The sequence below is a fragment of the Phalacrocorax carbo genome, chromosome 1, assembly GCF_963921805.1.
Source record: "Phalacrocorax carbo chromosome 1, bPhaCar2.1, whole genome shotgun sequence".
NCBI classification, from domain to species: domain Eukaryota; kingdom Metazoa; phylum Chordata; class Aves; order Suliformes; family Phalacrocoracidae; genus Phalacrocorax; species Phalacrocorax carbo.
Window position 1 is genome coordinate 189,718,374 of NC_087513.1, and position 26,404 is coordinate 189,744,777.

At 40.0% G+C, this 26,404-nt stretch overlaps 1 protein-coding gene across 1 annotated transcript in view; it reads right to left on the reverse strand.

The window, feature by feature from the left end:
- LOC104041780 (complement C4) overlaps positions 1–26,404 on the reverse strand; it is a 57,365-nt gene that overhangs the window by 8,751 nt on the left and 22,210 nt on the right. Inside the window, exons 15-40 of the mRNA XM_064440957.1 lie at positions 24,271–24,462; positions 22,768–22,917; positions 22,238–22,364; positions 21,800–21,871; positions 20,752–20,952; positions 19,725–19,836; positions 19,424–19,494; positions 18,342–18,481; positions 16,998–17,210; positions 15,655–15,706; positions 15,065–15,145; positions 13,819–14,022; positions 12,221–12,296; positions 11,674–11,830; positions 10,042–10,137; positions 9,536–9,704; positions 8,350–8,516; positions 7,740–7,898; positions 7,081–7,140; positions 6,514–6,607; positions 5,594–5,762; positions 4,498–4,585; positions 2,749–2,823; positions 1,553–1,661; positions 502–591; positions 31–123 (exon numbers count right to left, since the gene is read on the reverse strand). Of these exons, the coding sequence (XP_064297027.1) occupies positions 31–123; positions 502–591; positions 1,553–1,661; positions 2,749–2,823; positions 4,498–4,585; positions 5,594–5,762; positions 6,514–6,607; positions 7,081–7,140; positions 7,740–7,898; positions 8,350–8,516; positions 9,536–9,704; positions 10,042–10,137; positions 11,674–11,830; positions 12,221–12,296; positions 13,819–14,022; positions 15,065–15,145; positions 15,655–15,706; positions 16,998–17,210; positions 18,342–18,481; positions 19,424–19,494; positions 19,725–19,836; positions 20,752–20,952; positions 21,800–21,871; positions 22,238–22,364; positions 22,768–22,917; positions 24,271–24,462 (3,217 nt within the window). The remainder of the gene's footprint in view (positions 1–30; positions 124–501; positions 592–1,552; positions 1,662–2,748; positions 2,824–4,497; positions 4,586–5,593; positions 5,763–6,513; positions 6,608–7,080; positions 7,141–7,739; positions 7,899–8,349; positions 8,517–9,535; positions 9,705–10,041; positions 10,138–11,673; positions 11,831–12,220; positions 12,297–13,818; positions 14,023–15,064; positions 15,146–15,654; positions 15,707–16,997; positions 17,211–18,341; positions 18,482–19,423; positions 19,495–19,724; positions 19,837–20,751; positions 20,953–21,799; positions 21,872–22,237; positions 22,365–22,767; positions 22,918–24,270; positions 24,463–26,404) is intronic.

Genomic DNA, 26,404 nt, shown 5'->3' on the forward strand with positions numbered 1-26,404 from the left:
CTAAATTGACAGTTGTCTTTCATGCCTCACCATAATCTGCCATAGGGTCGTAGCAGGCAAAACTGGAGCGTATGGTTTGTGTTACGGCTTTACTGAAGGTTGATCTTAGTCTTGGGCAGGGACCTAGAGTGAAGAAAATAAATGATACATCTGTGGGCATGGATATTTAGATAGATATAGTTTACACATGCTCATTCACTGAACATTATAACAGAGAATACAATAAAATGGCAGAACAACTCTCTTAGAGGTGTGGTGGAGGGTTTTTACATATGTATGCACATGAATATATACATTGCATTTAACTATCAAATCAATCCTGGGTATCTTAATTCTTTCTTTTTTTTCAATTTGGTACCCAACATACTAGAGGATACTTTGTGTCCTGTATTAAACATTAGGATAATTGTAATGGTCCTTTCTGGGCTTAACAATTCTCATGTTAATGGTTCATAGAAGTAACTATCTTCTTTTAGACTGGTCTGTTTAGTCATTCCTTACCTTCTGCACACTGGCAAACACTGGCGTGGCACATCTTTGAAAGCATGTTGCTGTGCTTGGGAGCACTGTAGAACACACTGCACTTTCTGTCTATGGAGAAGAAACAAAATGGCTTTTTCAGAGAGCTCAGGTGGAAAAGCGTATGCAATAGAAACTACACTTGCAACCCAACTTTTCCCTGGTCCAGAGAAATCAGAGCACTAAGGCTTCATTAGATGCACATCAGCAGTCCACAAAGACCTTTGGCCTAGGCACCTAGAGTATAGGGATCGCCTTGCCCTTCAGCGGGGCATCAATCGGGGTTGTTGCTTCTGGATTTTTTGAGGGGAGGTGGTGGGTTTTTTTGTTTGGGTTTGTTTTGGTTGCTTTGGTTTTTTTTTCAGTTTGGCAAATTTTCTTTTGTTTTCTTCTCTTTTTTTTTTTTGTTTCCTTTGAAAAGCATCCATCTTAAAAACATCTTTAGACCATGGAGCTACAGCAAGCACCACCCTGCTTCAGAAGAAGGTGATAGGATCACCGGTATTTAGTGGTTTAAATGTAAACTGTCCTGGATCCCTCAGCTTCAGGCAAGGTAGAGGTTTGACCTAATTTTCAAATATTGTTTACATAACTCTGGCAAATGGGCATGATTTGCATTTAACCTTCTTTGAATGGGGAACAAGACCGGTTCCCCCGGCAAACACAGTGCACAAGCCAAACCTCTAAGGCTGCCTATCTTAGATGCATAGAAAGACTGAAAAGATAATGAGAGTCAACCATGCTTTAAAGCGCCATAAGAAAAAGCAAACCCAGGAAAACTGTTTTAAAAAACCGTGAGTGTAAGAGTTTGTATTTTCAGTCCATTTGCACTAACAGACCCTTGTAGAGGATGTCTATTTAGATGGTCTTCAGCCATGGTAGTAGAAGACAGTATTTGAATCAGGTTATTTTAACACTTGACAAAAATTACATGGTTTCACACGCTACATTAAAACCACTTTTCTATAGACTGGAGTTTGTTCTTGATGGCCTCTCTTTCAATCAGTTACGTATAATTTTTCAGTGCCCTTACCAGGGTTGTAAAAATCATAAAGGATGGCATTTGCTGGCTGAACCAAGCCCATGGGATTGATTTGCTTTGCCCCAAATGATATACAATCTGGGTCTGGTCCGCTTGTGAGCTGGAGGAAAAAGGAACAATAGTCATGACAAGTAAACAAATTCTTTCTCCCCAGTCAGTTCCTTATTCATTTGTGACTGTACCACCTGTTGAACGCTTGTTTCTGACGGTATAGGTGAGTTAATCCTGATAGCTGTAGCCTCAACTTGAAGGAGGCATTTCTTTCCATGATTTTATTGGGAGATTTTGTGGATGAGCTAAGCCTGCTAAAGGTAGTTTTGTGAGATGTGTGCAGGCCTTTTCTGCCTGCACCTGTCTGATCCAGACTCACACCATCACTACTTTGTGGTTTACTTTTCAACTTTTGCCTAAAGGCACCTTGCACAGGGGTAATGGGTGTAATATTTGTTCACAGCCTATCTTGTACCAGTGGCTGCTAATATATACACTTCCCTTAGTAAAATGCTAAGTTCAGGGACAGTTTTTGATCTATGTTAAATACACAAATTATCTAGGACAGTCACAGCAGCAATAATATTTACATTTTTTCATTTGTCTATTGTTTTATATCTTAAAAAAATCATTGTCCTTTGTGTGCTTTTACATGGGCTCCCCTGCTTTGGCTGTGGAGGTAAAGTAACTCAAGTGGGTGTAGGGTGGAGTCATTATCCAAAATATGGGGAAATACACACAGAAACTAGGAGTTTTGGTGTTTACATCTGTTTGCCACTGTATGGATCTCAATCCAGGAATACTGAACTTCACATGCAAGGTGTCCATATAGAACCTACGGGACCATCAGTTAACACTTTGTTAATCTTGGATGAAAAGCATCTCTTCTGGATAGAGAGGATTTATCTTTTCTTTTTTTTTGGGGGGGGGTGGGGGGTGGAGCAGGGGGGATGGACAATGCTGCAAACTCAAACATGGACGACATCTCCTGGAACAGAGAAAGGCAGAGGATGAAGACGCATGTTTCCCTTCTTCCCCTCTTCTGCTCTCTTTCAACTGAGCTGTTCAATAATAATATATGAGAAAACTCACAGGAAGGTAGTGGAGTGTGAAAACCAATAATGATTAGGTTTAAAAAGAAGTCTATATATGCTATCTGAAATGGCAGGGATTGGAAAATAATGGAGTTTGCTTACCTCTCCAAAGTAGAGCAAAACCTTTCCTTCCTTGTATTCATAGTGCTGAATGTACTGGTCTGAAGACATCACCAACTGTAGGAAAAGAAACAAACAAACAAAAAATCAGAACAAAAACCTAGCATAACAGGAACACATTTGCTACCACCTTCTACGTTCTGTTTTGCTTTGCTCAGCTGTTTGCTTTATTCTGCTCTCTTTCTACCTCCCTAAAGGAGACAGTCCCTGAGAGCATGAACCTGGGCAAACCTCCCCTAACCAAGCAGGCTCCAGAACCCAAAACTCTGTAGTCACCTTTGCAGAGCTCTGTGCCCCATCTTCCTGTCACTGTGTCCTGTCAGCAACTGCCTCTAAAAGATGTGCTTGCCTTCCCCCCTTGTGTAATGATTACTGGGGGTGAGAATATTAAGATTGAAGTTATTGCGGCTAAAGTTAAATCCACATTTCATAAAAGTTAATTTCCAGAGTGGAATGTGCCTGGCACGCTGGAAGTTGGTTCAGTGATTGTCCCCTAAGCAACACCACCTGCACTCTTAGATATTGGGAACACTGGGGTAGCTTGGTGTTCTAATCTAAGGGAGATAATGGGAGGAGGGAGTGAAGCAAAGGCTTCATGGCCAAACTGGTCCATAAATCACTGCAGATCCGGGGGCTGGATGGAACCATGGAACCATGCCCGGGCCAGCGCAGTAACATCATGGCCTGTGGGTGAACTTTGGGCATTATAACCTCATTATAATACTAGAATCCACACCTGCATCCCAAAGTTACCCACCTCCAAGGTACAACCACCCCTCACAGAGCATGTGCTCTGAATTTCTCTTAGTCTATACCTTTAAATCGAAGCGAGGATTTTCTAGACCCACCAATAATGAAAATATGTATGACTAGAGCCATTCAAGCTCCACCTAAACATAAAATAGTATAAAAATGACCCAAAGAGAGAGGGATATTGGAGAAGAGATCATCACAGACTACTGAGATCAGTCAATGGGCTGAACCTCTCTTCCCCACCATAGGGACGCCCATTGGGTAAGACTTGAACTCTTGGTTATACTGAGTGATTGCCCGGGAAATTTGAAGAGCAAGCTTGGTATTTTGTGTTTTGTGTTCTAGTGCTTTATACTTGCACGTGCTTTGCAGATAGCGTATTTATCATTGGCAATCCAATAAAAACCTATATTTTTGTTGTCTCCATAAATCTCACTATTAGTGCATCTGGCCATGAAGCGTTACTGGGCACGACTGGACTAATAGTGATCATCCTGTTAGTGAATCCCTCATGGACCAGCAGTGCTGAACTGGGTATCTCTCAGAATCTAAACCCAGCCCCCCCAGCCCCTCTGACATCTGAGGACCAGATGGATCGCAATGGGATTTATTTTCTGCCAAATTTCTATTAATGCAACAGCCCCGCAAGAACAGGACACACTGTCCTGGCATGTTGCAGGACAACGGTGCCAGTGGGGACAGCAATATGTGTTAAGGTCAGGCATGTATTCAAGTGCCCTGCTGAGCCATGCCCTAATTTCTATCACAAGGGACTAAGAAGGCTGAACTCTGTTCACCACAGGCTTTTCATTTCTTATCTATATTCAGCAAATATTTTATCAGAACAAGAATAATGAAAAAATACATATCCAAAATCTGTTTTCTCTTCTTCATTCTGTGGACTTTGGAAAGATTTTGAAAGAAAAAATTTCCATAGAAAAGGCTATAGAAGAATGCACAGAAAAGTGTGTTTCTAACCTGTTCAAGATCCCTTGTGTCAGGCTCCAACCCACTCAACAGAGAGAGATCAACCAGGGACATCTTTGGTGCATTGGAACCTGTGGACCTTTATAAGGGAGACCATCAGCAGTGAAATCTCCACAGAACAGCCAGCTTGCTTTGAAGAGTTTTGCTCTTCAGGCTTGCTAATGGTGACACAAATCATTCCTCTCCATTTAACTTTCCTAAGTGGATTTTAATCTGAAAATTAGCTTCCTACCCCATTAAGAGTCATGAGGCAAAATTAGTCATCTGAACTAGTCAAATGGCCATCCAAAACCCAGGTGTCTTGCCTGAGCTTGTCATCTAAGCTTTCTTAATAGTTGATAGGCAGAAACAAACACCTTCAAGGGATGGGGAGAGGGGATAAAAACCCCTGCCTACAAGGCTTTGTCAAATGTCAGCGGAAAAGCTAAATTCTACTGGGGAGCAAAACCGGCTTCCGCCACTCTGCAGCCCCCTAGAAAGGGAACTCAGGACAGCCAATGCTTTGTGTTTCTGTGACCCTTGCTAGACTGTGAGAGGGAGCAAAAGCATACGTTCAGTGTTATGCTGCACGAGAGGATTTCTTTGCCACTAACTTTGCCTTTATTTACGTCTTGATTGCCACAACAGGATATCCCTTCTGCCTCCTCACCTCCCCCAGACAGTTGTAGACAGCTTTTCTTTTTTGTGAGGCCAGAGTGTGACCACAAAGCAAGTAACAGCATCTCTCCAGAATGCAATGAATCTCTGTAAATATGTTATTAGTTTATTCCAACTGTATCTATTTTATTTAATAAAAGACTTCTTCCAAATGATTAGCCAGCCAGGCACTTGAGAGTCTCCCCAGAGTTTGATGGGGCAGAATATGCAATGGACGTTTGAAGTCTATGTAAACTATCTAAACCTAATACATTGAGTGGAAACCTTTTCTCCTGCCAAGGGAGAGAGGATGCAGACTCACCATGTATGCATACTCACAGAAGATCACCAGGTTGGATGCTGAGCTTGTGGGTATGGAGAGGGTGACCAAGAAGAATTACAAACACAAATGAATGCATTTTGTAATGAAGAGCTGATCTTGCAGACCTACCTGACACAGATTTTGTACTGCAGTGATTCTGCTTTACTGTGAGAGATCACATCCCTTTTCCTTCTGCTGTGGATATCAAACCACTCTATTTCAGACAGTGGCTCAAATGAGCTGTCTTCTGCAGCAGTCAAGTCCTCATAATCATAGTTTTCATCAGAGTATACAGGTTCTGGAGGTGACAGACATGATCAGCCATGCACAAATTTGACTGAGGACCCAGTAATTTTTTTCCTTTTTGTGTAATGATACATACCAGTGGGCAGTCATGCCATCTCCATGGGTTTTATAAAAGTTTGCTGTACACCATCTCAGTATTTCTTTATTAATTCAGGGTTCAAATTTTAGGGATAATTATAGCAAGAATAACCAACAGATCTAGCTAAGAGTGGGGTTTAGGCTATGCATAAATACATAAAGGACAATCCCTGCCTCTGAAAGTTAGCTATTCAAACAGAAAAAATATGCAGACATAGGCAGAGAGGATGATGAATACACACTACAAGGGATGGAAAGCACATTCTTGCTCATATGAAAACCTATGACAGGTCTGTCCCGAAGAATTTTTAAGGCCACATGGTAGGTCCCTTATCAGCCAGGGAACTGAGCTGGGCTTTCCCCTCATGGCAGCCAGGAACACCGTGAAGGGAGTTTACCTTACTCTCCTCCCAATAACAAAGAAAAGCACCTGTGTATCTATTAGGTATCATCTGCTGCACTTACAGACATTCAGAGAGTTATTAAACTGTTTAAAAATATTAATAAATTGAATGAAACAATAGGTAGGCAGAGTTCAAAGGCCTCTCTCTTTCCTTGTTTTATTAATTTATTCCCACTTTCCAAGGCTGGAATGCCATGAAGTATCATTAGCAGCTGGCCAAACATGTTGCCTTTGAGACCCAACCACTTCTGTTTTGACTCACCAGAGTACTTAATGCTCCCTTCCATTTCCACTGTCAAAAACAAATCATTACATGTGTTGTTCTTCAGCTCAGACGACCAGTACACTTTTAATACCTAAGATAAACACACAAACAGCAAACCACTGAAAACAGCGTTTAAATGGCAAGGGATTTACTCATCCAGGGCTTCAGCAAATATTGATGGGCCATGGGAGTGTGGAGAGAAACACCAGTCTCCCAGAGGCACAGACTGGTCACAAAGGACTGTAGGACTGTTGTGGTTATAAGCAGGAGAGATCCCATCTGAAAATCACAAATGGTGTGGGACCTTTGAGATAACTCTCCATTCCCAGCCACAAAGGGTCTTTCAAATTGCAGCCGCCTCTATCAGCATTGACATTCCATGGACTTAACAAAGTTAAAACCAGGAAAAACTGACTGCCCATGGGAATAGTGTGTAGGCCCAGAATTTTAGACATTTGGAAGTAAGAACACAAAGGATGAAACTATGGCAAGTAATTTCTCACTCTGTTTTCAGAAAGGGATTAGAAATCCAGCTGGACTCTGAATTTCTGATTTACATCTTACACTCATTGTCCCATTTCCTCTGCCGTGTACAGATACTTCAAGTTTTCTCCCAAGTTCAAACTGCAAACCAAGGTAAAAAAAAAAAGAAAAAAAATAAGGAGATTTAGTCTGTGCTCAGCATTTGATCTATTGTTTTCCTGCAATCTTGATGGTCTTTTATGCCTTTATCCCTCAGAATTGCGGTGGGAAAAACCTTTAGCTATGGAAGGAGTTATGAGATCTCAATTTTTTAATGTGCTAGGCTGGTGCATCTTATTCTGCCATACTGGGGCCCAGGAGACATATTTTCCCAACTTCACTCTCTCCTCTGTAGCCTGGATTTGACATTTTCATGTGTCCCAACACATTGAATATCAGACTATTCCCCTTCTTCCTCATTCCCTAGCAAGACTTGGGCTCCTGACTGCTCTTCACAGTTGAGAGAAATTCATATCACCAAAGCCCTTGAAGAGGCAGGAAAGGGTCTCTAAAGTGTGCTGCTAAGCATCTGGTGATTTTTTTTTCTTTAAACAGATTCTGTTGTTTTACAGATTACATTATTAAAAAATTTTCTAAACCAGCTACATCATGATTGCTTAACATGTGAAAACCTAGGTCAGATGATCCAATGTTTCTCCTGTTTGAGTAAAAAAAGCTTGAAACAATGCATGGTTGTGTACCTCTAGCTGCTTCTGAATCACTTCATTAGTATCAGTCAGAGTAATACTGTAGTCTTTTTGTCTTCCAGGTGTTCCCAGTTTTACAGTCAGGTTGGTGGAAGCAGTGTTCAATGTCTGTATGCTGTAGGCTGACATTGCTTCTAGGGCCACCACTGTGTCCTAGGTGAGAAAGAAATGCAAAATCCTTAACAATTATGCCAGCTTATTTCAACAGTATGCAAGATGATGTGATCAGTCACCTGGAGCTATTCTTCAGTTTTATGTTGTTCGCTGCTTTGAAGTTCTCCTGTCTCTGTCTGTTCCTACCTACACAGACTATTCATTTAATTTCCCAGCTTCTTCTTTTAGCATTAAAATCCTAAAAGCACTGAAGTTCTGGCCTTCAATTATCATAAGTCTTCATAAAGACAAAGAAACTTTGCTGGCTTATAACTGCTTTATTTTGGCCCATTTTTTTTTATTAATGAGCCAAAATCTTCAGTGCTTCATATACCAAAGAAGTTTAGGATTAACTGTTCTGATGCTTTCAAATTTCAAATTAAAAAGTTTTTATGGGGCTTCTGTTTTCTTCCCACCCCCTGAAACTCCACCCAAACTGGTGGTCAGGCACCTGTGTAGAGCAGTATCCTCCACCGTAGTTCCTTCTTTCCGTCAGCCATGTAGCAATAGGCCTTGCATACTCGATGTCTTTCAGGAGCAAAGTTTGAAGCAATGCATAGGCAGTGGTTTCCACTGACAATGCGTCGTTGCCATTTCCCCAGTAGCGCTGCTGCTTTGCTGCAAGAATAACTCAGACTTGAATCCCCTCGGTAAAGCTATTTGCCAAAAATTACTATTCTTCTACACAGTAGATATTTCATGTCTTACCACTGAAGAACCACAAGACACTGATGCTGTCCTGAGAGCAACAAATCAGTTGGGAAGCAAAGATAATGGAAATGGAAAATGATGATTTTCAATTTTGACTTATCCAACCATCACAGTCTAATGATCCCATTGTACAATGATGTCTAGCTGATGGAGTGATAGCATTGTGTCTGGTGGTCCCTGAGAGATAATAGTATTAATTACACCCATAACTCCAGCCTTGATTAAGGAGAAGCATATTCTGTAAGCTTAAACTATGGCTATTAAACCATAATATATTTACCAAATGATTTTGGAGAAATTAATAGCGTGGCAGTGCAGCCACAGAACCAGCTGACTCAGCACTGACCACAGCCACACACTGCAGCAGCGGGAAGAGGTGACATCTATGTGGAGCTGGAACAAAGCACTTGGAACTGGCGGGGGCTTTGAGAGCAGGTGAGCTGGAAAAGACACCTTGCCTCTTGGTCACAAATCCAGTCTGTACTACTCCTTTATGTAGCTGTTCATTCCTATTTACCCTTCAAAAGTTTCTTTCTTCTCAGCTGGCTTGGGCTTTCTTTTTTTTTGATGTACTTTAGGGGTGTGGAAACTTTGTTAGATAGCAAGGGAAGCACAAAAGTTAAATGACTATTTAACATGGTTTGTTCCAATTCCAGTATCAGATAAGCTCACGATCCAAACTTCACAATGCTAAGTTGTTACTGTATAGTGATATTAACTATACAACTTACATATTAAGATTTCAATACTGACATATTTAATTATGTAATTTAAATAGTTAAGTATATTACACATATACATACACGCTTCTTTGAAATTAATCAGTCCTCATTTAGTTGAATTTCTTTAGGTCATGTAAGAGAGCTCAACGTGCTTCAATTAGGAAAAGTGCTTTCTAACTGAATTTTTTGAATGGTTACCAGTACCTGCATCAAAAACAGAACAGCCCCTTAATTTTTCTTTCGCAGACTGGGCTTCTTCACTATCAGACTGTACAAGTGTCAGAGCATAAGCAGTGATGACTGTAGAATAGCAGTCAGTATTTCTTGAAAGTTGACTTTTCATGTAAGCCACTGCTCTTCTAACCACTTGCACCTGTGAAAACAGAATGGATCCAGTTCAAAAGGTCATTCAGACCTACTGACTGTTACTGCTGGTGAGAGTACTAAGAAATTAGAGTTCTTCACTCTAGCCATTTTTGAGACAATTTTAATAATTTTTGCTTAGTGAGTAAAGTCATTGATGACGGACTGTGTAGCTTCAAGTACACCTTCTTGTACACCTTACTGTACATTAGGCCACGGCATCTTTTCCTATCCACCACTGATGTGAACAGATTTTACCTCCTCATTTGCAGTACTTCAAGATAGTAGCGTGGGCACGCAATGTGCAATAGCCTTCAGACTTAAAGGTAAATAGTCAGGCTTCCTACCACATCAGGTGACTTGTAGACCTGTAGAGTCTGTTGCAATGCTATAGTTACAAAGGCTGTCAAAGCCAAATCCTCTGTTGCTGACTTAATGCCACCCTGAAAAGTGAAAAATGAAAAGTTAAATGTACATATATATGCTTATGATTAAATTTAGAAAATCACTTTTGATGAAGTCAAGGACCTTCTTCTCAAATCATCTCATGACAGACCACGTAGTTTTACCCTTTAATTTTGCTCAATAACTAGTGTCTGCCTAAAGAATATCTTCTACAATGGCAGTCAGTTTGCATTAAACAATGTTAAGTGATTGGGAACCTGCTACATCCTTCAGCTGGTAATTGAATATTTAATTATTTAACTTATACTTAAAAATATATAATTTCTCATTGGAATATTCATAGCTTCAATTTCCAAGCACTAGTGGGTTGGTTTTTTTTTCCGGTTTGTCTCCTACTCCCTATAAACTCAAGAGCCTTCTAACACACAGAACTTTTCTCCTGTAAAGCTATTTTTACACCATTACTGGATCATTTCTTATTCCTCTTCTTGATAAACTAAACACAGTGCCCTCATTAGCTTTTTGCCCTGAAGATCTGAATTTTCATTCCTTATCTTTGTGATTCCTTTCTTCAAGCTCTCTTGACAACAACCTTAGGATCATCAACAAAATTCAACAACAACCTGCTCCTTCACTCAGACCCAAATGTTTATCCTTGGGAGAAAGATAGGTTGTTTGCTTGGGAAAACTTAAGTCTCTACAAAATTATCATGCACAGCACTGAAGCAAATGTAAAATACAAGATAAGTATCTCAGCATGAGCACAGGTCAAAAAAACCCTTTGGCCAGTTCTTGAGCTTTTTTTTCCCCAACAGTGTTACATCGACTGTGGAACTGGCTTTGAGGTTGAAAGCCTCACTAGTGATTTGACAAAGATACTGATAAAATTAGTAATTTTTTTATATATATATAAAAGATCATTACAAAGGTACCTGCATTTTCAATGAATTTTGGAAGATGCACATTATTTTCATATCCTAGATGCATGGACACTATAAGAATTTTGTGTTTCTTGACACTTATAGGGGATATGTAGATTAACATATGTAATTGGAAATTCTGATTACGTATTAAGGTTTTTTTCCACCATGGGAGTGGTTAAATACTGAAACAAGTTACCAGAAAGGCTGTGAGATCCCCATCATTGGAGTTACTCAAGACTCAACTGGACATGGCCCCATGCAATCTGATCTAACTAGCCCCGTTCTGAGCAGCAGTTGGACTAGATGATCTCTGGAGGTACCTTCACAACTAAATTATGATTCAATGACTCTGCTGCCTTTGGCAATAAAAGGCATGAATTTTTACCAAGTACAAAGATCTCAGAATTAATTTTCTAGGTGCTCTAGAAGCATAGGTCAGCTGCAAAATTATCTAAGACTGGGTCAAAAGATAATGATGGTGAAGTGCTAGCTATGTGTCTTTGACATAACAGACCTTTTAACAAATCCGTTTTACATTACAGATTTCTTTTCTTTAGCTACATTTCTTGCTACTCAACAATTCACAGTATTCCTTTCAATCCCTAGCAGCCCTAAATGTGTAACAGATTCTTCTAAATATGGATGACCTACCTGCATAGTCCTGTCCAAGACTGGGTGATGATCGTGGAATGAATCATCTGCCTGCTGTTGATTAATCAAGTAGGAAATCGAGCTGTGTAAGTGACTGTCTTGGACACTAATGTATTCTCTGCACCTTGTGAGTACTTTAACAATGAATGCAGTTAACCTGCACAAAAGAAAATGTTCCAAACTTGTGCTGACATATATTTATAGAAGAGTATATTGACAGGAGAAGAAACATACTAATTTTGGACATAGACTCATATTCAACACAGTGCACTCACTGGAACCTAGTGAGTTATCATTCAACATCAGCGTGAACTCTGTTTCTGCTCTCTGGCAAATGCAAAAAAATCAGTGGCTCTGTACAGAACTCCTTCATCAAGGACTAAACATGCTCAGAGACCTACATGGCTGGCTATCCATGACAAATGTATATAGGCAACACCATGACCACCAGATTTTGAAAATCCATCTCCCCAGAAAAACTTCTGATGCATCAAATGGTAATAGAGCTATTTGGGGGGAAAAAACAATCACTGAAGAATATACTTACCATACACTACTGGGGGTTTTTTTAAACGCTCCATAGGAGCCATCCACCTTCTGAAACTCAAGCAGTCTAGTATAACCTGCAAGAACAGGACAGCATATAACTGTTCAGAGAATGCACATATTTCTTGGGCATTTTCATACATCACTTGTATTAACTTGGACATGTTCAGTATTGACTAGTGGAAGAGTACATGGAGGTGTTTGCTGGTACATTAAGGAGGAAGTGACTGTGTCAGCAGGCCCTTGACAAATTAAAAAAACCTAAGCTTAAAAGGTGCTCTGTCTTTTTTGACTTAATTGAGCCATGAGAATAACCTGAAAACAGCAGGTATCTATAGTTACAAAGCATTTTCTGGGTAGTGAATCTTGGGAAACTTATTTCCCATTACTGACAACTCTTCAAGCTGTTGGCTTTATGGTGCATGGAACCAAAAAATATACAAAACATCATCTCTTGGGTCAGGCATAGGCTTAGAAATCATAAGTTGTGGCCTCTGATCTTGACTGCTATTATCTTGACAAAGTCTGTATCATAGCCACACAACTCATTTTCTACCCTGGTGAACTTCGATAAGAATCAATAAAAGCATAATATAGGGACTAAATGCTGCTGATAATACCAAATACTCATCAGCAGGATCTCATGTCACTTTAGGCAATAGTAGATAAATAGGCAAAGACTTTCATTTAGCAATTGTTAGAGTATTTTTAATGTCTGTTTATACCCTTATCTTTCACTGATGAAATGTGCCACGTTGTCTGAAGATTATGAAGACAGGTACATTATATTGCTTTATGCCATGTGCACACCACTGCAGTTAGAAATATCAGCTGTACCTGCTACAATACTGATAACTCTTGGGCTCTATGATAGCTCCTGTGAACTGGAACACCTCCACTTCCACATGCTCTGGTCCTGGCTTTGCTGTACATTTAACACAAGCTTTGGATCATGTCTTGGAGCGGGCTCTTCAGGCCTTGCAGCTGTCCCCTCCCTAAGGAAACTCCCTCCCTGACTTGGTCCAAGGCTGTTGGAGTCATTCTAGCTCATGTAATGAATACAGAGGCATGGAAAAGAAAGTGTCAATATCTTGATTACCACCGGGAGCTTCCTTAGTGATACTCCCCTTGCCAACTACAGACTCCAGCAGGGACCTCTACAGCCCAGCTGGCCACCCTAAGCACTGTCTGCGATCCGTGGGGAGAAATAAGCATTTTTAGGATATGGTTCATCTGGATCTATTTTGCACATCTACATTAAGAGGAAATAATCAACTAGCCTTTGCTGTCTGTATACTCTGAAAAGAGTTGACATTGATCAGCTCAGATTTTACCTTCTACTTCTAAATTAGGCAAAAGAGAGGATGGACTGTGAATATCAATACTGTACAATGTCAGATGTAGGCAATTAGTCACTTGAATCCTCCTCACCAGTTCTGTTTCTCATGGCCGTCTGCAGATTGTCAGAGGCATTTCTGCGTGGCTGCGTTAAGACAACACCCACTGCTTTGCCAAGTAGCAATGGCTAGTGTGCGGTGCAAGAAGATAACAAAGACCGTGTTCCTGTCAGTTGGTCTCTGGGATTTTTTCCCCGCATACCTTTTCCAATCATGCTAATGGCTTCCTCCTTCCGTTCAGAATTAAAGTTCACCCACTGATCACTGGCGTCCAAGTACTCAATAGCGTAGACTGCAGGGGCCATTTTCACCATTGTTTGTTCTGCACAGCCTGTGGGCACTTGAATAAGTTTCTCAACTCCAGTGAGACTAAGACAATTTTCAATAGGCTCATCCATAATATTCCCTGTTGTAAAAAACACAAGCCATGGTAAATATAATATTTGAACCTGGATGGTGTAACATGAAGAAAGGTGATACTGACTATAGATTGACACTCCAGCATAGCCTCATACTTCTCATTGCACTGGTTTCACCTAGTTAAGACTTTGTAAAGCTGGAGAAGGATGAGGTGCTAGGATCTGGCAAAGCTGGAGAAAGGAGGCTGGGGCAGTGAAGGAGCATGGAGGAGAAAGAGTCCCCAGGCTACTGGAGGCAGGGAAGCAAGGAAAGGGGGAAGGACTGGTGCTTCAGGTTTGGGCTGGAAAGAATCTTGTCAAACCAGACCTGATCCTCCCTCAGAGGGCAAAAAGATCATGCCTTAATCATGCCAAACATTTTGTGCAGAGTTTTTATTGTTTTTTTTTCTCTCTGCAATTTTCTCATTTGATGAATTCAAGCATTCCCATACTTTAGAACAGGGATTTGAACACGAAGGCAATAGCCTTTGCATCAAGAATACATTATTTTACATTTTCTGGGGAAAAAAAATTATCATTAATAAGACTGCTTGCTAGTAGATTTTTTAAAATATGAATGCATGAGTATAAATATATATGTATGCAATTATTTGAATGAATACATGATTGTACATATCTTCTTCTTAGAAAAACAGAACTTTCCAGAACTTGTACATCAGAGTCTGGCATCCTTATTTCTGAAGACTAAAGTAGATTTCTACAGATCTACATGCAGTGTGGGGTTACTAGAAAGGGTGAACTCTTCCCTTCTTCTCTGGCCTTCCCATAAAATTAGCCTGGGCACAGTGAGGCAGGATGGACCACATAAAGCATTCAAATACAAGTGAGCAGAAGTAATTAGAAAGAGGAAAGGTACTGGGTCAGCCTTGGGGCTGTTTTGTTTTATGACCTGGGCATACAGCGCACACCATTTGAGTCATAGTAGGAAAACTAGGAAGGAATGGAGTCTTGACATTCAGGAATGAGCAGCACAAAGGGGCACGTCTCTTGCCACCTATGGAGAAGTTATTGACAAAAAATGACATTTACCTTTCAGGCTAACAAAAACGTGACTCTCAGAACCTGGTATCATATCAGATGGTTTGTTCAGGTCCAGTGTATGGGACTCTACTGTAAATAAATAGTAAATAGAGATCTACATCCAGACACTTTAAACATAAAAACATACAGTGTAATTTTAGAACCTCTCACAACTGATGGCAATTTTGACAGGAATGTTATCACAGAAACTTTAAATGGAAATTTATGGAAAGAAATAAACTTACCTTTCTCAAATTAATTTTCAGTCATTAGCACTATTTTTTGGCTTGAAATCAGGCTTGTTTTCAATACTTTTTAAGACCCATTAGTAAATTAAATAGATGCCTACTTAATATTTAAAGAATGCTATCTTGAAACACAGAAGTAATACAAATCAATTCTAAACACTTAGAATTAAATTATTTTTCTTTCCTGAGTCTTTTGCTCTGTATTGAATGAAGAGATCTGTGACAAGTGCTGGTCAACCACAGTAACGTTAGTATATTAAGTATTTCACTGCACCCATCAGATATTCACACCAGGCTTTACACCCTCTGTCCCTACCCCAACGTCATCTCTAATTCTTTTGTGTAACTTACAGCCACCGTTAATGCAAATGGTCTGTTCTTCTCTTTGTAAAACACCTTCAGCCTGTACAATTGAGGAAAGAAAAGTCAAAACTCTCGGAAGCACTCATACCTGAAACTAAGCTGCATGAAATCTATGATTTCCGCCTTTGCACTAGACCAGCAGGCGGCAGAAATATGTTGTTTTGGAATGAGATTTCTCTCCAGGTGAAACTGAAACTTTCAAATAAAACTCCCATTCTCCCAACTGAAATGCTAATAAAATCAACTGACTTTTTTGTTATTATTGACATAGTTCCCTGGATGAAATTTCTTTAATGAAAACTAACCCAGAAAAACTAGACTTCACTGTTTGTTCTTGTGGGCCATGCAAGTCAATTTAATAGGTGGACTCACTTGTATAAACCTCTCATCTATGAAATCCACCAAGTTCTAAGTTCATCTTGTTGGTAAAACTTAAACATTTTTTTTCCTTCTGATTTCCACAGATCCCCGTTCCTATAGTTTCTATTTTAATAAAAGCTATTTTTAGAGACACTCTTAGTGTTTTGGTGTAGCATTGAACTCTGAGGCTGTGTCTATTGCTAGAAAAGTTATGGCCAGTAACAGCAGCAGGTTCTGGCATCCCCTGCCTTTTCTTTACCTACATGGCTATCCCCTGATGTTAACAGTGCATGGATTCATATTTCACACTTTTTGTGTGGATTGAAAATAGCCATCAGTGGGCTACTCGGGTGCTGTATTGAGTCTGTGCTGACCAGTGTTTACTCTTGAAAAGTAATCTTTTCTAAAAGGCTCCTCTGTTTTGTTATTTTGAAAGAGAACTAAGTTGTTAAGTAAATAATACAACATCTTTGTTTGCCTGTATTTGTTTTACCAATGCAATTGTTAAGATTGAAGATCCATTAACTAGAAGGAATAAAATAGGGTTTAACTTTATAACTAGCAGAGAGTATTTCTTTCTCAAAATATTTCTAGGTGGACATCTTCAATCTTGGCTTCATAAGGGAAAAATAATTTTTATAAATGTTGATGAAGCAGGTGGAAGTTAAATATTATGAGATGGGCACTGACTGCATGAAAGGAAGTTATTGCTATGTCATGGGCAGATGGATGCCTTTTTGCCATAAAGAACAATTCTTTCCGTATACACTACGCACAAGGCCACCACAGGGTTAAATATCTTCCCCACGCTATAGCCCAGTCCTTGCTGAGAAACAGGTTTCCTGAGATTGCTTCCAGCTTCATGTTTCTAAGATTTCACTCCCTCCACAATAGGTCCACACTTAGTGACCATCATATTTGAGGAGAAACACATATTTGTGAAGTGCCTGCCCTGAACTAGTTATACCTACCAAAACATTGAGGTTCTTCCTAATGCTATCACTGTGCCTAGAAACTGTGTCAAAAGCAGAAATAGTAATTGGAATTTCTCCCACAGTCAGGGGCACAACCGAGAAGTAGGCTGGTGTTGCAGAGTTCCCCTTAGCCACCAGAGTCAGCTGCACAGCCCTCTCCATTGCCTCTGCGGTGCACAGCCCCTTCACTGCATCCATTGTCACTGTAACCTGTGGGGACAAGGCAATGCCTGTGGTCAGGCTTAGTGCATCACCACACAGGAAAAATACTCCAGCTCCACCATGTCTAGATAAGAATTGGCAGCGAGAAACAGGTATAACAGGAGACTAGCTTTTGCTTAAAAAGGAAATAGCGATGCAGACATTTTGCAAGACAGCAAGTGTTTTTCACTTCATTCCCTGAATTTACTATTCTCTATTTATAAAACAGGAAATCTTTTCACAAAGAAGTGAACAAATGCTGGCACAGCTTGTCCAAAGAGTTTGTGGAGCCTCGCTCCTTTGAGATATTAAATATCTGACTGGACAAGGCCCTGAACAGCCTGCTCTAACTGGACTTGCTCTGAGCAGCAGGTTGGGCTAGAGACCTCTGGAAGTCCCTTCCAACTTAAATTGTTCTATGACCCTGTGCTCTGTTAATATTAATCTACATTGACTAGGGCTGTGAAGGTAAATCAGCTAGTGTCTCTTCATTACACTGAATTTGCAATATAGATTTGGCCTAATCCTGAATCACAGTGAAGTAAGAAAGGTAATACATTTTTACACATCCTAGCTCTATACCATTCAACACAATTCAGAAGATGCTGGTCAAGCAGAGATGGCTGAAAGATGAGAAAAGATGAAAAAAAGAACATCAGCCTGAAGATGGCTGCTCTAAGTCCAGTGACAACCATGGCCATTTGCAGAGCTGGGTTCATGTCACATGCAGGCAAGAAGTAGTTTTGCATTGTATGCACAATGAATTTTGTGCCTAACTTATTGGACCGTGTGCTTATAACTTACCTCTGTATCTTCTGTACCTGCTTTATCAACAGCTGGGTGTTGCCCAGATTGGCAGGCGGCAAAATAGCAGCTGGCTGCTTCAATGAAGGGGTAGAATACACACCCAAAGACAAGGAATTTGGTTGTGTAATATGGCAAATAAAATCTGTTTTATACAGGAATTTTGATTGACAAGTAGAACTGGATCCTGTCCTTGGGGAGGCTTTCAAAATGCGAGCATGGTGTCTGGGCTGTAGGAGGGCACTGAAAGGCAGCCGGGTCATTTACATTAAATTATGACATAGCTATACATAGCTAGCTAGATGAGTATAGCACAGCAGTTGGTGGTAATACTACCTGGAGATCGTTGGGCAGATAGTTGTAAACCACTGCTTTTATTTCTAGTTGTTCGTGTCGTCTGACCGAGTATGGTAATCTCAGGGATACAAAAAAGTCTTTGAAAACTGCAAAGGTGTGGGGGTCAGCTATGCAAAATCCTGGGATGAGAGAAAAACAGAGTTGAGAATTACACACTTACCATCTGCTGATTAAAAACTAAATGTTTAATGACAACTCATTGCCTGGGCTTCCCTGAGGTCAAGAGCAGGAGAGGGAGACAGGCATATCTAGAAAACATTTCAACTCACCTGTGCTAGAGACCTATCTCAGGGGTAGGTGATTTGCCCTCTGGAGTCACTGCCATGGTTTTTGATAGGTAAAATTTGGCAGGAACATTTGTAGCGTTTGTGAGGGAAATGTGGTCCAGCTTTCCTCCAAAGGCCATGTTTAAAACACAATGACCCCTCCTTGCTTTCAGTAAATAAATTCCATGCCCATCACTGCACCCCTGGATGAGCCTCCCTTTCTGAATTGGAGTGGGCAATACCACGTGGACCTTTTGTCCCTCCTGCGTGGTCCTGGTTAACCCCCAGGAGCTTCCAGAGAGCAGCACCTGGGAACCTGGACTCTCAGGTGTCCAGCCTTGCTGGTCTTCTGTTAGTCTCCTGGTGCTCTTCTCTGGCTTTCCAGAGACCACAGACTTTCATGCTTCTCTGAGATGGCCAGAACTCATTCCCAGAAATAGTAAAATTAAAGTGGTGTTATTACTGCTACCTTTCTTGTGGCTTCCTGGCCATGGGGAAGCTAAAATGAGATGGTTTATCAATTTGATAGAATAGGAGATGGTTGTGGTTGTATAATCCGTCCCCCTTCAGAGGCCATTTCATGCTGTTTTTATAAATATATATTTATCCATTAAATTCTAGCTGGGATTTACTACGGCATAAAAGAGAGGAGTAAACATCATGATCAAAACACTTTGTGTTTTTCAGTACAGACTGTTTCACTCTGTCAACATAACATTGTATCTCTGTTTAAAAAAAAACATGTTCTCTATTAATCTGTACAAAGAAACCAAATAAAATACCCAATACTTATACCTTTTTGGGGAGATATGCTTATTGCTTGGACTTCCCAGGTAGTTATAGAGTCAGGAGCAAAGTTTTGTACACTGAGAAAGACAAAATAAAATATATTAGGAAGGATGTTTAAAATGTAAACATTGTCGTTTGCTGAAGCTTGAGTGTTGTAAGGGAAAAAAAAACCATTCCCTCAGTTGTGAAGACAAAGCACTTGAGGATATTCTGAAGTCCTCTGTATCAGATAACATATAAAGCTGATGTTTATATACATTTTACTGTAAAAATTTTGACCTATTCACCTAGTCAGGTAATACAGTACCTATAGGTTCCAGGGTTTTTCACTTCTTCAAAATTCCACCACCAGCTCTCAGGAAAATAACTGCGCAAGCTGACAGAGAGGTCATCAAACATTTCTTCGTGGTCATCATAGTCTGTAAAACAAGAGTGGGGTTCCTGTTGTGAAGTCTTTGGCTGCTGACCTTACACTGTCTTGCAGGAAGTCAGTTTGTCAGAGAGAAAGCAGCATGAAAAATACTCTGAATGAAAAGACTTCATCTGGATTTCATCTTGTGCATTAAAAAAATGCTGAAAAAGAGAGGCAAAGACCAAAATTTGTTGTTGAACAAAAGGATAATTCTTCTGTCCAAGTTCAATGACTATATGCTGCCAAACAAGAAAATTATTCCCCTTTAGTAATGTGCAGCAAAGATGTTCCCACAGTCCCACGTTTGTGACAGACAGAGCATGAAAGGAGAGCTCTGAGAAAAATGGTAGCAGAAATTGCAGTCTGAATATGGTCATTTTCAACATGAACTATTTCTTTTGTGACATGAGCTCTTGTGTGATCAGAGATAAACTTTGGGGAGAAGAAAGGAAGAAAGAGACAAAATTGTCCCTGGATGAAGTGGCCTCTTCTCATCAGGTGGTGTTTTGGAGGTAATCAGGAGGCACTATAACAATAATACAACTAATAAAATAGTCATGAATCCCAGATCACTCAGAGCCCTCAATAGAGACAACCTCCCCCTTCTCTGCTCCACTGTTTGTAGCCTCCCAGTGTGCAGCCAAGGGCTGACAGCTTCTCCCCATAAGGCTCTCCTGGGGCCAAAGGTGGATAAAGTGATTCCTTTTCTCACTCCCAGAAGTTATTCCAGCCCACTCCCACCTTCACAGTGTACAGTCACGAAGATGCAATGGCATATGGGTGCTGGACTATACTGGGCTCACTGAAACAGTGATGTGAAAACTTTCCCCCCAGTCCCACAGTATTAAATGCCCCTTAACCCTCCCTTGCCACCGTATGAAGGGTATTTTTCTTTAGACAATTGCACGCCACTATTCTTTACATCGTGCCAAGCCCACTCTGATCCTCCGCTTTGTCGCCTTCCTGAGGGCTGTGGCTTTCTCACAGCAGTCCTGGAAGGCATTTCTGCATTCGGGGGAGCCAGCAACTTTTGCTAGCCTTTTTGCACAAGAAAACTTCATGGGAATTAATTTCATTCCATCTTCACAGCATTTTTGCAGATCAGTGTTTTGATATTTGCTGGCTGCAAGACAATTGAAGACCAGCATTAGTGCAGTGGAAGTAGCAATAAGCATAAAGGTGTTCATCATGCTCATTCCTGTCATTCTTTGAAGTTAACATTAGCCGCTATTCTAATAGACTACCTTCAGCCAGGGACCTGTTCTCCATTCTAAAAACAGTCCACAAACACAGGAGGAAAGCATAGGCCCTATGGCATCCTAGATATTCTATTCTAAGCTTTCTCTTCAAATTCAGACTGTGAATTAAAAATGCCTCCTTGGCACACTGGAATTGGATATCTTGATAGGAGTAGCCATGGCAGTGTTCTCACTCTTCAATAAAGAGACTGATTTCAAAGGAAGATCCCAGCTTCAAGTCTTCACGTGTTCTGGCAAGGAAATACCAATTTGTGTAAACTTCTTAATTTTTAAATTTAGACCAAATGTTATACTAGCTCTTCTTCTTCTTAATTGAAGCACAAAGTACCAAAGCTGGCACAACTTCAAAGCAGAACATCAAGAAAAAAAAAATAGGACCTATAAAAACATTTCTGGCCACACAAATGATTTCGGAAAAACTTTAAAGCCGTGACTGATTCCATGACATAATATCAGGCAGAAGCCCTTCACATTTGGGATTATAAAATGGTGAATTATTTTCCATTTGGTTTTGGGTTTTGAGTCATTTTGATAGATCACACAGCATAGTATACACACTTGTCCTACGTTATGTCACTTAACGCAAGAACTGGGACTATGAATATCTTGGTATCCTTTACTATCTCATCATGTCTTGCACCCTAGATCCCAGCCCGTTCCCTTTGCCTCCCCATTCTAAGCCTTTCAGGCCACCCAGATGAGTAGACCTACCAATTCCTGACATTTTCTTCTGAAAATCCAGCGTTCTTTTCTGCCTTCTGCCAACCTGGAGACATTTATAGCCTGGGAAAGCACAACAGAAGAGTATGGTCATGATACTATAACAGTAACAGCCTGATCATTCAGGTCATTAATGGAAGACCTATCTTAAGACCCATCTCATTCACAGAAGGCCCACAGTTTGCTGAGTTACCTTACAGCACCAGCCGTCTGCTGCCCACCCCAGCTAAGCTGGACACGAAAGGACCAGCAGCCAAGATCTAAGCTGTCTGAGCTACTAGTACCCAGTGGAGAACAGAAGAAAAATCCACGGGCAAGGGAGATCTTACAATGTAATGATAAAATGTTTCTGACTTTTAAGCAGTCAGCCTTCCCAGATCTATAGTGGTCTTATACAAGCATCTAAAGTAAAGGGCAGATTGCACTTACTTTCCCGAGCGTTGGATTTAATTGTATCTGATAAAAAGGCCAGACCAACGTCAGTAAAAACTTGAACACTATCTGCGCCACCACCAACAGAACATCCAAGATCATAAGAATTCATAGCATTAAATACCTGTGAAATAAAATAGTATAGATTGGCTATACACACTTGCAAAGTGTTTATTTTTATATCTATATATTAAAATTTCTTGTAGTCTTTGACTCACAGAAGCAAGACAAACTGGTGGTACAAGCTGCATTTGGAAACTGAGATTAAAGCTGAGGGATGTTTTAGGTGGGGAACGTTTTCAAGTAACACTTATTTAGTTTACAAACTTGTCTGCTGGAAATCCCCAACTTAAATATATCCTTCATCTTAAATAGATCCTAAATTGCCAAAGCAAAAACATTTTCAAGTTTGGCAAAGCTGTGATTAAGCAATTAATAGTCATTAATTACATTTTGATCCTCTCATTAGTCATGGAAAATTTTGCTTGTCTAGTAGATATTATATTTTCCTCTTACGGATATCTTACTTTTTTGGCTGTAAGCTTATTTTTCTTGTTCAGAATAAGAACTGCTTTATCAACCACAGCTAAGGCAACTGTTCCTGCATGGTCGGTGTCAATCAGTAAATTGATGCTCTCTGTTGGTCCATACATCTCTTGTTCTGTTCTTACTTTAATCTAAATAGAAAATATTGAAAAAGAAATCACATTTACTGATAAAAAGCAAAGATTCTCTGAGCAGGGGATACTGTCATCTGTGACTGTCAGCAGTTAGAGGCTGGGGGATGGTCCTGTTTTGTGGTGGTTCTGCCCAGAATCCTGCCTTTTGGAAGAAGTAGGTGCAGCTATTTCCCACTGGAGGACAACGTGGGAGATGGATCTGAGCAGGATAGTGGATGTTGCCTTTCACTGACATTTAAGCACCAATGGGAATTAAAAGTATGGGTAAGGGCTCTGCTGAACTAGGGCCTTCAACATAATTTTCCAGTGGAAACAAAATCACCATGAAAAAAAGGACTAATTAAGATACAAAATTAACTGACTTAAACTGGTTTGTAATAGTACTACCTCCTTTCTATCTCAGACTTGAATTTTTCAACATGACTGAGTTCAGATCTGGTGTATATCTAATGTGGACACTTCTGTGGTTTAGGAGGAAGTAGCCATGGCTATTATGAGATGAATAAGGAATTATTAACAGAAACACCAGCTTGAGTATTCCTGCATTTTGTCATCTTATGAATGAAGAATTGGATTTTGTGTTAGAGATGGATATTTTTTCTTGCAAACTATTTTTTCCCAATGGACTATCAACTTCTTTTTCCAAGCCAAACATTTTCAGGGGTGAAAAAAATCATTTAAGATGGCTGACACTTTTCAGCAGTTGTGTTTCATGTTATTGGGAAAAATTCTCATGTCTTGTTTTTACTTTTTTACTTTATTGTACCAAAAAGGAAGAGGAGGAAGGTGAAAGAAAGGTTTAGAGGGACTCCTATTTTGTCCACACTTCTTTTTCTAACATAAAATATTTTTAAAGTTATTCTGAAGTGCTACAAAATTTCAGCAAATTATTTAACAAGAATGAAAAAGCTTTAAAAATTACTTCAAATTCCTCTTTTTAAATTTTTTTTCCCAATACATTTCTTCACTTTCATTTGATGAACCTCACTACAAAACCACGAAGTTACAAAAAGAGTCTGTCCCTCAACAGTTCTATTGGTGTTTCCCTACGGTTCTCCAATATATTTAGACACTTGCAGAGGAGGTTTTATCTGTATGAAACTATATTTTTCATCTCTTTGAGGCACAGCCTGTCCTATGGAAGGCAGCTATCTCTGCCATCACTCCTGATAGCCTTTCCCAGCTACACCTTTTAGCAAGAATCCTGACAACTCCATTCTTCAATAAAAATGAAAAATTATATCGTGTCTTTCACTTTTTAAGCCCAGGTCTGGACTTGCTTTGTTGATACCCCATGTTTTTGTTTTTATTTTAGCATACCAAACCAGAAGCTACTTGCTTTGAAAGTACCTTTCCTTCACAGACATCCATAACGTCCACCCATACGGAATCAGCAACAATCTCTTGACGGCCCTCGTTTGCAATGAAGTAGTAAGCTAAAAAGCGAAAGGCAGGCACCATCTTCTCAGTGATTTTAAGGTTTATTATTTTGTTTGAGGAGCGGACTCTTCCCAAAAGCTCAGTTTGTCCCTTTGCCACAACCTGCAAGGCAGAATCAAACAGAAATCAAGTATTTTGAATATACACTATACTGGGCATTATCTTGCATAATGTTACATACACATATAGAATTTTCCGAGGCCATTTCTACTTAAAATTTATCATCTTCTAAAGCCTTCTAATAGTTTTAATTCCCAACATGTGTACCAGTAGCATGGAGAAGACTAGCACACAGTGCTTCTAGCACAGGAGCACGGTGGTAAGCCTCTGGTGCACTGGGCCTGTGGACCAGGTTTGAACACAAATCTACCTCCCTCCACCCAGTCTTACAGCTTGAAAAGGGGGTCCCAGATGACAGTCTTATATTTGTCTTCTACAATAACAGGCCATCACCCCCAGGAAGATATCAGCTTTATTTAATCTGTCATCAGTACTGAATCTTTCAGATGGTGTGGAGGGGATGGAGCAGGAGGTTTCACTCAAAAAGTGTTATTCAGTGTAAAGTATCATAGCCTGGCCCTATAGCCTATCTTGCACCATTTAATTCCTTACTTCCTATATTATGCTAATTGTATTCATGGGTTGTCAGAGGAGTGGAAAACTGACACAGTGGCGGGACTGAATGGTCTTCCCTGAACAAAACACATGCAGCTTTTCTAAATGCACAATGAACAGGCTTCAGGAAGAAACAAAGCCTTATCTGACATCCTCACTGCCTTCATTTAGGTGACCAAAGTTTGGGGGAAAGCCCCACCACTGAGCTCTAGCAGTGTCTCCCACCACCCCTCCCAGCCCCCCGCCTGCCCAGCACTGAGACTTTCCTGGAGGCCCGCAGTGGCAATTCCAACCTTACGCTAAGTCCAATTAAAATAAACTCCCAAACCTAATTTTAACTCCTAGGAATACAATTATTCCAATATATCAGAGTCATATTAAAAATAAATGGGAACTGGTGCCCATAGTGCTTATCATCCTGGGAAATTTAAGCTGCCAAGGGAAATTATGCTGAAGAGAGGGAGAAGGGGATTTAAACACATTTGACATTCAACAGATTTACTCCTGGAATGTAGCCATGAACACATTTGTCTCCTTCAGCAAAACAAATACTTTGCATTCCTGGTCCCAGGCTGAGCAGGATTGTGTCCTGGTTTTTCTGTCTATAGAACTGCTTTTCAGGCCCAATTTGAGGATGTTATTCAGACCCATAACAGCCAATGCCTTCAGTGATCCTTCATGACATTATTGGTTGGAAATAACAGTGACCTACCTGTTAGCTAACATCAGGTCCAGGTAATATAGAGCCATGGTAATAAAAGAATCATGTGTTATTCATGATATAAGAAATAGTTAACTATAAAAAGCATTTTCTGAGACATTCACGGTGCCCTAGAATACAACCAGGTTTTCTAGTTGCAGGGACAGAATCTTATGTATATATATGATCTGCCCACAAAAAGATTGGCAGTTCTGTAATAGCTGAAAAAAGGTATTTATAGGAATCAAACCAATAAAAATAATATTTAATATTGGTTGATTATGAGGAAAGAACACAGATTGCAAGGAGTGGAAAAGAATGAGATCTGGATTAAGAGAAATCAAATTGTTATAGGTATCATCAAAGTTATCTGTCTAGAATTTCAGCTTTCAAGGCTGTCAGTTTAGTATTTTTCAGAAATACCCACATAATTATGCAAGCATTACCCCATATGGACCTTTTTACTCTAGACTCTATAAGAAACTACAGACTAAAATTTGTACTTCTGTGTCCTGCTTCAAAAGAAAAATTTACAAAGATTTACATATTACATCCCCCAAATTATACACAAATACATCAAAATAACAGAATCATAGAATTAGTTTCTGGGTGGGACTATGGAGATCTCTAGTCCACTGCCTGCTCAAAGACAAGCCATCACCAGTGTAAGGTTAGGTCAGGTGTGGTTTTCTCTAGTTGAGTGTTGAATATTTCTGCGAATGGCAATTT